Here is a 13724-nt window from a genome sequence, read left to right as displayed (position 1 = left end):
GATGGGTTAGAAAGCACCGAGGAAAGCAAGCCCTGGTCACAAATGGCCATAGGCCTTCAATCCAGAACTGACCAAGCTCATCTCCTTTTCTGACAGGGGTCTTTGAATCAGGAGATCTTTGATCAGGAGAGGGCTAGAGATACAGCTGAATTCAATTTACCTAGGTTTTAGTGAAGCATAAAACAAAGCTTCTCATAATATGCTTGTGGAAAAGATAGGGAAATGTGGCCTTAATAACAGCACAATTAGGCAGATTCCGAACTGGTTGAATGCTTGAAGCCAAAGAGTAATCATTAAGGATTCAATGTCAACTTGAAAGGAGATCTCCAGTGGATCTCTTCTGGTCCCTTTGCACATTTATATCAATTTCTTAAATAAAAGCATAGACACTGTGTGAATAAAATTTGCAGATGATAATGCGTTAGAAGAGATAACACATTAGGTGACAGTGAAGATTGAAAAATATCTTGACAAATTGGGCCAAATCTAATAAAATGAATACAAAGTGCTGAATGCAAAGTACTCTTTTTTTGGATTCAAAAAATCATCTTTGAAAGTGTAGAGGGAAAAGGCACTGCTAGACATCAGTTTGACTGAAAAAGATGGGGGGTAGGACAGTGTTGGTGTTTGTGGATTGCAAGCTTGGTATGAGTCAATACTGTGATATGGCAACCTAGAAAGCTAATGCAATCTCAGATTGTGTAAGAGATGCTTGGTGTCCAGGATTAGGGAAGCGATAATGCCACCATACCTGCCTTGGTCAGACCACATGTGGAATATCAGCTTGTATACAGGATATGACATACTAGTAAAGGCATTGATAAGCTGGAAAGGAGTGTCCAAAGGAGGGCAACCAGAATGGTAAAAGGCTTACCTTTAAAAAGGTAAAAGGTAAAAGGTAAAAGGCTTCATATGGATTAGGCCATATGAAGATCAGTTGTGGAGATATTTAGCCTAAAGAAGAGATTTAGGACATGATAACTACCTTCAAGTATTTGAACAGCTATTGCATAGAATTGCATTATAGGCTTGTTTTGCAGGCCACAGAGGGCAGAAGGGGAAAAAAGCAAGGCATAGATGTGGCAGAGAGGCAAGTTTAGGCTTGAGATTTGGAAAAACTTCCTAAAAACTAAATCCATACTCGATAGATACTGGCTGCTTCAGGAGGCAGCAGGTTCCCTCTTGCTGGGGGTTTTCTTTTATTTGCTTGCTTGTTTGAGACTGGATCTCCATATCTTGCTCAGCCTGGAATTACAGCGGCCACCCACAGCCCCATCTCACTGCTCTTAGGATCAAATACAAAATGCTACGTTTGGCATTCAAAGCCCTTCATAACCTAGCCCCCTCCTACAATTGCTGCCTTCTTACACCTTACTCTTCGATCTGGTGACACTGGTCTCCTGGTCATCCCACGGACAAGACACTAGGCATTTTCTCTAGCTATTATCTATGCCTGTAACACTCTCCTGACTTTACTCTGACAACTGATCTTAGTTTCCATTAAGTCCCAACTAAAATCCCTTCTTTTACTGGAAGCATTTCCGCACCCCTCTTAATTCTACTACCTTCCCCTGTTAATTACTTATTTATCCTGTACATAGCTTGCTCTGTCTATATTTGTTTGCACAGTCTCCTCCATTAGCTTGTAAGCCCCTTGAGGGCAGGCACTGTCTTTTACCCCACTGCTTAGCACAGTGCCGAGCACGTAGTAGGCACTTCATAAATGTTTCTTGATTGACAGGTTCAGAAGCTTTGACCTGCTCCATTTCCTACCTGGGCTGGTTCACCCTTCCTTAGACAACTGGGCAGCCTCCTGCTTCTGGTGGCTTACCACAATGGCGCCATACTTTGCACAGATGCCTGATAGGTTTTAGCTGTACCACAGCTCAGAACTCCAAAATTTGACCAATTTACCAGCCTCAGCTTCACCTAGTAGCAAGGATTACAAATATGCATTACCATGCCTGGCTCTTAAAGGTTTACAAGCCAAATCTCAATGACTACCTGTTGCAAGTCTTGTAGAGGGGATTCATGTTCGGATCTAGATTGGGCTGGAGGGCCTGGGGAGTCCTTTCCAGCAGGAATTCTGTGATCCTAAATCTGGAGTGGTCATGGGCAGAGGGAAACTGGGGTGAATAAGTGATTAAATTTCTCAGCTCCTGCTTGCTTTTGTGTTTTTTTTTTTAAACTCATTAAACTAGGCAGCTTTTACCCAGTTCATCTACCTAGATAAGGCTCCCCCCAATTTCAACAGTTTCAGTCATGTCCAACTCTTCATGACCCCATTTGGGATTTTCTTGGCAAAGACAGGGGAGTGGTTTGCTATTTCCTTCTCCAGCTCATTTGACAGAGTAGGAAACTGAGGCAAACAGCATTAAGGGACTCACCCAGGGTCACGCAGCTAGTGTCTGAGACCATATTTGAACCCAGGAGGAGTCTTCCTGACTCCAGGCCTGGCATTCTATCCACTGCGCCACCTAGCAGCCTCTGGTTTTAGTGCATGGGAAATCATAAGAAAAAAATGAAACCTTGGACCATAATTAAAATTCTACTTTATTATTTGCACAGAGTGATTACCATGCTCAAATTACAAATATGTTATGCATGTGTCACGGGGGACTGTCTGGGGACCCAGTCTTTAGCCCATGTACGGATTTGCTCATCCTGGTGGGCTTTTTGGAGCATTCAAAATATTCTCCTTCTGCCAACCCAACGCTTGGAGGGAGCCTTGGTGAACCTAGTTCTGGGCAATGAACAATGAAGGGCCCTTTCTCTCACCTTAGAACACACACAGGTATCCTTTTTCACTGAACAGTGATTTGATAATGACTTTTATCAAAACTGTTTGCATTTCAGGAAGCAGAAAGTGGAGAGTAGTGTATGCTACCTACCTTCATCACATTCCTAAAAAGTCTGGTGCGTCTTACCTTTATTGTTAGACCTTCTGTTCCCAAGGCCTTCCACGCCTGGAATACATGCCTTCTATCTCCACTTCATAGAAACCCTCTCATCCTTCAAAATATAGCTTAAGTACCACCTTCTCCAAAAATCCTTTCTTGATTTCCCCCGGCCGATGCTGCCCTCCCCTCTCCAACGATGGTGTGTAGAATTGCTCGGTATTGATTCTCTTCAGGGGGATTCTGTACCTACTCACTTATATACAGGTCCTTGTCATCTCCCCATTGGAAAGCAAGTTCACTGTGAGAAGGGTCAGTTTCTTCCCTTGGTATCCCCAGTGCCAAACACATAACAAGTGCCTAATCAAGGCTTTTCGATCGGTGCAATTCTATTCCCCCACATTTAGTCCCATAGTGACCAAATACTGATGGGAAGTGTTTCTGTTTATGGAGCCAGAATATTTGTACACACTCCTTAATTTAATTTAAAGAGACTGCATAGTGCTGCCCAACCCAGGCAGTAATAGGGTGTGAACCCAAAGTGAATTAGTCAACAGAAACTCAGAAACGTCCATCAGAATGAGGCCCAAGTTCAAGGCAAAGAATGGCTAGCTAGAGTCCACACAAATAGCTTGGAGCCACTTTTCTATTTGCCTGGGAGCCTCTATGTGACAATTGGATTCAATTTTTTCCTTCTGAGTCAGAGTCAGGATATGTGGATAGACGCAAGGCTTCAGAGATTTATTAAAAATAGTCCTCCAGGACTTGTCCTTTTAATGAGTCACCAAAATTGCACTGCTTCTCACGATGTTATATAGGCCACTATCCCCACTCCTAATTATATGGCACCAAATAGAAGAGTAAAATAAAAAATGGGTAGCTTTGCAAACAGCCTGGTAGAGATGGGGAATCACTGGCTCTGGACCCAGAGAGCTTCTGATGTGACCCCCTCCCCTCCTACCAAGTGTGACTTTGGGCAAGTCCCTTAACCTCCAGGGTCCTCAGTTTCCTCATCTGTAAAACGAGGAGGTGGCCCTGAAGGACTCTGAGACCCCTTCTATCTCTGGATCTCATCCTATATGTCACTTCATCTTCCTGAGCCTCAGTTTCCTCATCTGTAAGAGGAGAGGCCTGGATTGGATAGCCTCGGATATCCCTTCCAACTCTGGCTGTATAACTCTGCTAGCTAGGACCCCAGAATAACTAGGAGCTGAAAAGATGTCTTTGAATTGGCACTGATGATATTTAGTCAATTTAGTAAAAGACTGATCCCAAAGGGATAACTGCCATTTCTAGGGAAGAATGTGCTGGTTAAAACAACCTGAAAGGGGCAGGGGAACCTTCTCTGATACTTCATATTTTCCTGAGTGTAGTTTCAACTGAAGTAGCAATTAAATCATTATAACTAGGTGTTGACGGGAGAACCCGAAAGTGCTGGCAAGATAATTGTTCCTGCTCCACGATGCTGGCCTAAGGCAGCAAAGACTAGACCTCCAACTTTTCTAGCAAAAGCCTTGTACCTGCCCGGATTAGCTTGTACTGCTGCTCCTTGAACAGGCACACCCTGGGCCCCTCTGGTTCCCAGAGTAGTCTGTGTTGGGCAGGGTCAGGAGAGAGGCTGGGAGTTTGACTCATCTGCCCTGAGGTCAGCCCCAGGTTCTGTGCCAGGCCTCTTTCCCAGGCTGGATCGGTGACTGCCAGCTGATACCTCCCGTGGCTAAGGAACTCAGAGGGTGTCTGCCTTAAAATGGGAAGCACCTCCTGAATCACTGAAGAGGCAGCATGGGGTATAAGAGGAAGGATCCCTGGGCTCAAAGGCAGAGGACCTGAGTTTGAGTCATAGGTTGGCTGCTTATCGCAACCCAGGGGAAATTAAGTCATTCCTTCAGTCTCTTTCCTCATCCGTGCCACCCTCGGCTCCAGGCAGGAGCCTTGCTCTGGGTTCTTCACAGGGAGGGGGCTGTACAATGTTATCCTGCGATCCCACGGGAACGTTGGCTGGCCTTAGGAAGGAGAGTGACCATACTAGAACTAGAGGTAGGAAGACCCAGATGGATCAGAGAAAGAAGCATCTCCCAGAAGCAGGGACTACTGTCCCTTGGGGGCCCTGACCCTCTCCTGCCATGCCATGCTGTCTCCACCTGGGTCATTTTCTCTAATTTCCCCCCATTGGAGACTTGAATTCAGCCCTAGAACCATCCAGGCTTCTAGCCCATTTTCTGGCCATGTCTCTAGCCCACCTACCAGGGACCCTCCCCTTTCTCCCCTCCTTTGCAGCTTCTCTCTATGAGTGATCCTCCCTCATTGGAGAGTAAGCTCCTTGAGGGCAGATGCTGTCTTGTTTGCTGGTGTTTGTACTCAGAGCACTTAGCACAGTGCTGGGCACAATGCAAGCCCTGAATAAACCCTTTCTCTAATCCCTGGAGAACAAAAAAAAAATCTTATGTCCAGTACATCTGTAGCTGCATCATCGTGGGTCCTCCCTCTTTCACTGCCAATCACAACCAACTCATACCTTCTCACACTGTGCAATGCCAGTCCACACCCATTTATATTCATTCTTCCCAAGGAGTCCACCCAACCATGGGGGGAGGGGCAAGTGTCCTCCTCGATTTCACTTAATTTTATCAGTCCACAGGGCAGCTTGACCTGGAGTCAGTAAGACCTGGGTACAAACCCAGCCTCAGATACTTACTAGCTGTGTGACCCTGGACAAGTCACTTAATGGCTTCCTGCCTCAGTTTCCTCATCTGTCAAATGGGGATGATAATAGCCCCTAGCTCTGAGGATTACTGGAGGATCAAAGAAGCTACTGTATGTAAAGTGCTTTGCAAATCTGGGCACTGGGAGCTACCACTATTTCCTCCACCTGGGTCTCCCAGCACAATGGGCCCACTTCCATTTTCAGTCCTAATCTCTTTGACACCTTCCCTACAGCTTCCTTTACTCCTGTTTATGGTTGCTAAGAGTGCTGTGGCCCATTCATAAGCTGTTGTTTTTTTCCACATTAGATAAAATCCTCATGTCCTGTCAATAACAGCCACAAATACCAAGAGCTGAAAACACGTCAAGGATCGTGAATTTGCCCATGTGGGCACTCCCTTTGCAGTTAACATGTTGCAGAATGCAACTTCTCCATCTTCTGTTGTTGTCCAGTCATTTCAGTCATGTCTGACTCTCCATGACCCCATTGGGGGTTTTCTTGGCAGAGATTTGCCGTTTCCTTTCTCCAGCTCATTTGACAGATGAGGAAACTGAGGCAAACAGGGTAAAGTGACTTGCCCAGGGTCACACAGCCAGTAAGTGTCTAAGGCCAGATCTGAAGATGAGCCTTCCTGATTCCAGGCCTGGCACTCTACGCACTGTTCACCTAGCTGCCTTTCTCCATCTTTCAGCAGGTGGTCTTGGTGGGTTGCTGTGGCTGAAAAATTCCTTAACTTTCCCTGCACCTCATTGGGGGCCTCCTGGATTGATCTTCAGATGACCAGCATTTCAATCCTTTACCAAGTTTGATGTCTTGGTGCCTTGGTTTCTGCCATTCAGTGCCAGGGCTAGGCTAAGCTTGAATGGTTTTTAAGAAGGTAAGGATAACTTCAGGCATTGAAATAAGACTTTGGTGAAAGCAAGTTAAAAACTATTTTTCATGAATTCTGCACATGTCTTCTTGGGTCTAGATGTAAAAGAACCTTAACCTTACCCTAGTACAATAAATTAAACTCTCATTAATGTAATTAGAAGGGACTTCAAATCTAATCTAGATTCCTTATTTTACAGATAAGGAAACCGAGACCAGAGAGTCTCCTATGTGCCCAAGGACACACCAGTTAGGAAACAGTATGAGAAATGTTTCAAGTTGGGTCCAAGCTGACTTCATTTTTTTTGCTGGGTGAAATTGAAAGATCCAAGGCTTTTCTAAGTTGAGTTCATCCAGTCTGACACTGGAACTGGACCTGTAATTTCATTGGCATAGAGAACTCCTATATAGGGAAATTCTTTCTACCCGTGAAGGCTTGCACCTTCTCAGAAATTTAAAGTCTTGGAGAGTTGCCTAGGGGGCACTGAGAGGTTGAGTGACTTGACCAGGGTCACCAGGCCAATAAGTGTCAGAGGCTGGGACTTAAACCCTGGTCCTCCTGGTTCTGAGGAAGGCTCTTCATGGGGTAAGAAGGTGATGGGTGGAGTAAGTCTGTGAATTTGAAAATCAATGAAAGAATAAAAAAATTAGAAGAGAAGTAAATTACATATCTTTCACCACTACAAACAGGAGATGTATTTTTGCCCAAACAAGGGTCTCTTCCAGAGTCATTTAAGTCCAGTGGCAGAACAACCTCAAGAGGACTGGCAATGGCCCGGGATGCAGTGGATGACCTTGGTGTCTTCTGTCTGACCAAGCTCTAAGCTCTAAGCCTCCACAACACCTGCTTCAGCTTTTGTGGCCTGTTTGAACACATTGTTCACCTCTGCCCTTTCTGGCGGGAAAGTCTTCCCACCCTTGAGGTAGACATCCCCCAACTCACCCATAGGTTTGAGGCCTGTTGGTTACCCTCCACCTGGTTTAGCCTGTCTGCTGAGATGGTTTTACCGGGGTGTGGCCACTGTGCATGCTATGGCTTCTTGAAGCCACAATATTACATTATATATTTATACAAATATATGACCAAAGTCATTTCCTAATAGATAAATGGCCATAGGATTTGAACAAACAATTGATGAAAGAATTGCATATAGCCACATATAGGAATGAGCCAGATGTATAATAATGAGAGAAGGAAAAATCCATCCAAATAACCCTGAGATATCACCTCATATCCTACAGTTTGGCAAAGATGACAGAGTACGGTGCTAATCAATGTTGGGGGGAGGGGGTGTCGTGGGCAGATAGGCCCTCTGTATGTCTTTGGTGGAGCTGTTAATCAACACAAACCATTTAGGAAAGCAATTTGTTATTATGCAAATAAGGTGATTAAAATATGCGTGCTCTTTGACTCAGAGTTTCCACTAGCACATTTATTCCCCAAAGAGCTCACTGACGAGAAGAGAGTCCTCATACATGCCAAAATATTTATGACGGGCACTTTTTGTAGTGGAGAAGAAATGGAGGCTAGGAATGTCCATTGATTGGGGAATGGCTGGTTGTGGTACATGAATGTAAGAGAAAATTACTGGGCTGCAAGAAATGATGAACTGGGTGAGTACAGAGAAGCATGGAAACTCAGATGAAGCTGAGACAAGATGACAATATACACAATCATGACAAAAATGTAAAGAGAAAGATCACACACACAAATCAAAAGTGAACATAGAAAAACTATAAAGAATAACTGTGGCCCCAAAGAAGACATATAGACAAGACACCTCTACCTCACTTTTTTGCAGAAGTGGGAGGTCCAAAGGAATGAGAAACTACATGTATTATCAGACTTTTTAAAAGAAGTGATCAGTTTTGCTGATTTGCTTTTCTCTTTTTTCTTTCAAAAAAAAAAAAAAAAAGGCATTTCATGTATGGAATAGCCCTGAGGGAGTGGGGGAGAAATAGTAGAAGAAATTTGGGTGATGTGAAAAAGACAGAAGATATCAATACACATTTTTTCTTTGTTTTTGTTTTAAGTAGATGAGAGACACAAAGAAGAGTCACTAAACAACAGCTTGGACATCTTTGATTATAGAACTGTGCTGAGAAGGTTCTCCTCAAGAGCACTGGGCAGGAAGTTAGGAGAACTGAGTTCTAGTCTCACCTCTGAAATTTATGAATCACATTTTATTACAGATTTGGAACGAGAAGGTACCTTAGCTAGTTCAACCCCTCGTTTCTGCAAATGAGAAAACCGAGACCAAGGGAGAATAAGTGCCTTGCTCAAGGTCACACAGGAAGCAAATGGCAGGTCATGGGTGGGATTATACAGATCCAGAGCTGGAAGGGACCCCAGGGCCATCTAGTCTAGCTCCCTCACTTTACAGCTGAGGAAACTGAGGCTTAGGGAGAGGAAGTGACTTGCTCAAAATCACACAGGTTTCCTGAGTAGTAGAGCTGGGATCTGAAACAAGGTGCTCTTACTCCTCATTAACTAGCGGTGTGACATTGGACAAAGAACTTTCTGGGCCTCAGTTTCAGCAAGTGCAAGATGAGGAGGTTGAACTGGGGTTCCCTTCCAGCTATGGAGCTATGATCCCAGGAAGCTCTGGGATGCCCAGGGCCTGCCTCAGTTTCCTCCTCATCTGTAAAAGGAGGGGGTCAGATTAGATAGATGGCCCCCCGCAGAACTCTGACCCTCGGGTCTATGGTCTCTTATCATACTATGACCTGAATATACCTCTGTTTGATGGATCCTGAAGGGGGGTGCAGGGGGGGGTCTGCTGAGGAATTCAAGGACAGAGACAGAAAGATAGAAATAGTTAATAAAACAGATAAATTAGTTACAGGCAAAGTACTTTGCAAACCTTAAAGTGATATACAAATGCTAGCTGTTATTATTAGAAAGATACTCTGATGAATGTATAAATGTAATATACAGAAATCACTTCACAAATCTTGAAGTACTATATAAATACTAGCTATTATTATTGTCATTAGGCAGATTTACCATGCGCAAACTGCTTTGTCAATCTTAAAGTGCTATCATTATTGGATGCATGGGAGATACAGTGCAAAGCACTGTGCAAACCTCAAGATGCCATATAAAGGCTAACTATTAGTAGATTCTACAGTTAGTATTTTATGAATATAGTACTTTATATTTATGTTATATAGCAATTTAAGGTTTGCAAAGAGCTTTAAAAAACATTACCAGACGTGTGCAAAGTGCTTCGCAAACCTTAAAACGCTTTATAAATAGCATTGGTCATTATTATTAGGTGGCCAGTTTGATCACTTTACTGACAAACTAGACAGACGGACGGATAACAGAGCACTTACTAAGCCCCCTCAGTATACCAGGTTTAAGGATAAGGTCCTCTAGCCCCCTAGCTAAGCATGCTGGGATCGGTAGTTCGGGCACATCTTTAGGCTGTAGGAAGTCCCGCGAGAGGATAACGAGAAGAGAGGGCACGTGGAGCGGCAGCTCCCTTGCCCCTTCAAAGTTCTACAAGGAGGGCGGGGCCAAGCCGCCAACTTAATCTGCTAGGGAGAGTTTCCTTGCTTGTGGCTAGGTGGGAGGGGTTTAGGGCAAGACAGGTGACATAGGTCGGGCGACGATTGGTTGCGCGCTCTGTGACGCAGGGCGAGGGACGGGAACTCGGCTAAGCCAATGGCCGCCGCGGGCTCCTGTCACGTGGCGGGCCTCTTATTCGCGCAAGAAGCGCCCAGGCCTCGGACTGCGCCCCGGGATGGAGAGGGAAGTGGAGCGGCAGCCATCACCGCCCCCGCCGCTGTCCCCGCCGCCTCCTCGGTTCCAGCCTCCGACCCGGCAGAAGTCACTGGCAGAGCTGCCGCTGACGAGCTTCGAGGAGGAGCACTACGACTGCTACGAATACTACAACCTGCGGGAGTACCCGATCCGCGGGCCCGGCTGGAGCAAGGGCCGCACCCGGCGGGAGCGGGAGCTCCGCACCAACCGGCCGGTGCCCGCGGGCCATGAGCGGAAGATCGCCCGGAAGCTGTACAACAGCCAGCGGAAGCGGCGCCAGCGCCAGCTGCAGCCCCGGCCTCGCACGCGGCTCTGCTGAGGGGGGCGGCCCCCCCGCTCCCGTCGCCCCCCCCCGCCCCTGGCCACGGTGCGTGTGCGCGTGTGCGTCGGTGTGCGCGTGCGCGCCCTGGCTCCGGCTCCGGCTGGGTGGGAGGCTTCCTGGGGGCCCGCTTCCCCCTCCCTCCTCCGGGAGACCCCGTGCGGTCGGGCTGTACGCTGAGGGCCCCGTTTTTCACATGGGGAAACTGAGGCTGAGAGTTCAGGGACTGGCCCAGGGTCACACAGCTAACGCAGTGTCTGAGACGGGATTTTAACTCTGGACTTCTTAATTCCAAGCCCCACCCCTTCAAAAAAATCCAGCCTTGGTGACTTTCCCATAACTGCTAGAAACTTTCCTTCCCTTTGTCTCCTGCCAAGGCCAAGGGCTTTTCGTGGTTCCAGGGATTTTTAAGTGGAATGTTCCCAAGGCTTAATAATCGAAGCGCAAAAAAAACCCAAACCCTGACATTTGTCCATTCACAGTTCATCAGACAACCAGCCCTTCACACTGAAGAGAAAAGATGTTTATTAAACAGTCAGCAGACATGTATTAAATGCCTACCTACTATGTGCCAGGTGGATCCAAAGAAAAAGACTTATGCCCCTGCCTCTGGGCTGAACTGAGGTTACAAATACAAGCAAAGAGGGCAGTTCCTGCCCTTAAAGAGCTTACATTCTAAAGGAAAGTCTCCCTCATTAGACAGTGAGCTACTATACTAGAGAACAGGAACTGTTTTGCCTTAGCATAATGCCTGGCACGTAGTAGGTGCTTAATACGTGCTAATTAACTGTAAATGGACAAATGTTAGATGTGTTGCTTTTAGAGTTGGCCTCCATTATAAAATCTTGGGAAATGCTACTTTTTAAAAAAAATCCCAGGAACTCCTTAAAGTCATTGGCCCTTTCAAAGGCCAGGAAACAGTTCTCTCCCTCATGTGTGTGGACATAGATGTTCCTCCAGAAATCATCGTTGCCCCCCATGGTGACCCTCTCACTGAAGAGATCCATTATCTTTTTGTTTTAATTTTTTGCAGGCTGCACAAAGGACATGTTAGAGTCTTTTCTCTGACTCCAGCTGTAACTGGCCATAAGGGAGAGAGAGTCCATGTTGGTCACCAGGGCTTTTTTTTTGACACCTCAGTGCCTTTTCCCTTTGAGCTCTTCCTTCAGTAAGATCTGTGTTCAGTCCCTTTGGGTGTGTCTTCTCTTTAGGATTCCTCATTAAAGGAGAGCAGCAAGAATGGCTTTTCAACTCTTTTCTTTTGGTCAGTTAATGTTACTACGAGCACAAAAGTGGTTTTAAAATAGGTGCTTATAAGACATTGATGGGATTACAGAAAACTACTTTGTAGTTTAGGTACCAGAATAATAAAGATCAAATCTATTCTTCTATTGTACAGTACTTGTACATGTACTTTGTCAGCACTCCCTTGTTACAAGTGGCAGGTATGTGTTAGGTCAGTAAAAAAAATTGGCCAAGACTGATTTTTGCCAATTAAGAAAGCTCAAAAGATACACTGTTGCCACCTTTGCAGAGTCCTGGACTTCCAAGTCTGGTCTCGAGCCTAGTTTTGAAGCCTGGCTCTGCTTTTTAATACCTAGTTTGACTCCCAGCAGGTCTGCTCTTAATACGTGATCTTTAATTTCCTCATCTGTAAAGTGAGGGAGTAGGATTAAATGATCTCTAAAGACCTATGTAATGCAGAGTGCTGAGCCTGGAGTCAAGAAAAACTGAGCTCAAATCCAACCTCAGACATTACTAGCTGTGTGACCCTGGACAAGTCACTTCACCCTGTTTGCCTCAGTTCCCTCATCTGTCAAATGAGCTGGAGCAGGAAATGGCAAACCACTACCATATCTTTGTCAAGAAATCCTGAAATGGGTTCATGAAGAGTTGGACACAACTGAACAAGAAGAAAGACCTCTCAGGATTTTTAAAAATACTTTAAAAAAAAAAAGACACTGTTAGAATTACTATGGAAAATGCTTCATTCCAAGGCTAATATTTTGTGGTGAAATAAAAATAATTTTTAAAAAAATTAGATATTTTGTTATTCTCCTAGAGGCCAAGATAAGGTTTTGAGTTTTTTGTTTTATTTTTGTGTGACTGAGGACACTGGAGATTCTCAGAAGCATCTATTTTAAGCTTCATGCTTAAAACAGTTCCCTGCTTTGGGACAGTATTTAATGTTGTAGTATCTGAAGTTCCTATTAATATTTCCAGGGATAAAAGATAAATTATAATAATTCATTATGAAATTATACTGATTAAGTGTGGCAAAATCTTTTCTATCTCCTTACGGTGAGCCTCTCTTTTGTTAGATTTATACAGCCTCTCCCCACCTCCTTACAGGTGATGGGATTAAGATGGATCCAGATGGAGACAAAAATAATTTGTTTGCCTTGACTTTGCTAATTTGTTAGAAGAGGTTTGAGTTTTTCCCCCCAGGTTTTTTTTTGGGAGGAGTGGGGGTTGTTAAAGAGAGAAAATAAACGCTTAAGGGGCAGCTAGGTGGTACTGTGGATAGAGCACCGGACCTGGAGTCAGGAGGACCTGAGTTCAGATCTGACCTCAGACACAACACTCACTAGCTGTGTGACTCTGGGCAAGTCACTTAAACCTCAATTGCATCACTCCCCCCCCCCAAAAAATATACATATATATAGTATGGAGCAGCTAGGTGGTACAGTGGATAAAGCACTGGTTCTGGAGTCAGGAAGACCTGAGTTGAAATCCAGCCTCAGACAATTACTAGCTGTGTGACCTTGGACAAATCACTTAACCCCAATTGCCTAAAAAAAAATGTGATAGTATTTTATTTTTTCCAATTGCATGTAAAGACAATTTTCAGCATTCATTTTTTGAAAAATTTTGAGTTCCAAATTTTTGTCCCTCCCCAAGAAGATAAGCAATCTGATATAGGTTATACATATGAAATCATATAAACATATTTCCACATTAGTCATGTTGTGAAAGAAGAAACAGAACGAAAGGGAAAAACCATGAAAAAAAAAAGGAATAGTATACTTCAATCTGCATTCAGACTCCATCAGTTCTTGACCAATATCTTAAATCGTTTACCTACCAAGACATGATCAAAATGGATATATGACTTAGATATAAAGGGAGATACAAGAAAAGAATTAGAACATAGAACATAATAAC

The 13724-nt window shown here is 44.6% G+C and overlaps 1 protein-coding gene across 1 annotated transcript in view; it reads left to right on the top strand.

The window, feature by feature from the left end:
- The window catches only part of NUPR2 (nuclear protein 2, transcriptional regulator), a 35169-nt gene extending 24610 nt beyond the window's left edge, over positions 1–10559 (top strand). The window contains exons 2-3 of the mRNA XM_027861700.1: positions 9884–9987; positions 10114–10559. Coding sequence (XP_027717501.1) covers positions 9884–9987; positions 10114–10559 — 550 coding nt within the window. The remainder of the gene's footprint in view (positions 1–9883; positions 9988–10113) is intronic.
- The last annotated feature ends 3165 nt before the right edge of the window (positions 10560–13724 follow it).

This window comes from Vombatus ursinus, unplaced genomic scaffold, assembly GCF_900497805.2.
Source record: "Vombatus ursinus unplaced genomic scaffold, bare-nosed wombat genome assembly UNPS02014768.1, whole genome shotgun sequence".
NCBI classification, from domain to species: Eukaryota; Metazoa; Chordata; class Mammalia; order Diprotodontia; family Vombatidae; genus Vombatus; species Vombatus ursinus.
Note: the sequence above shows the minus strand (reverse complement) of the source record. Positions and strands in the feature narration are given on the sequence as shown.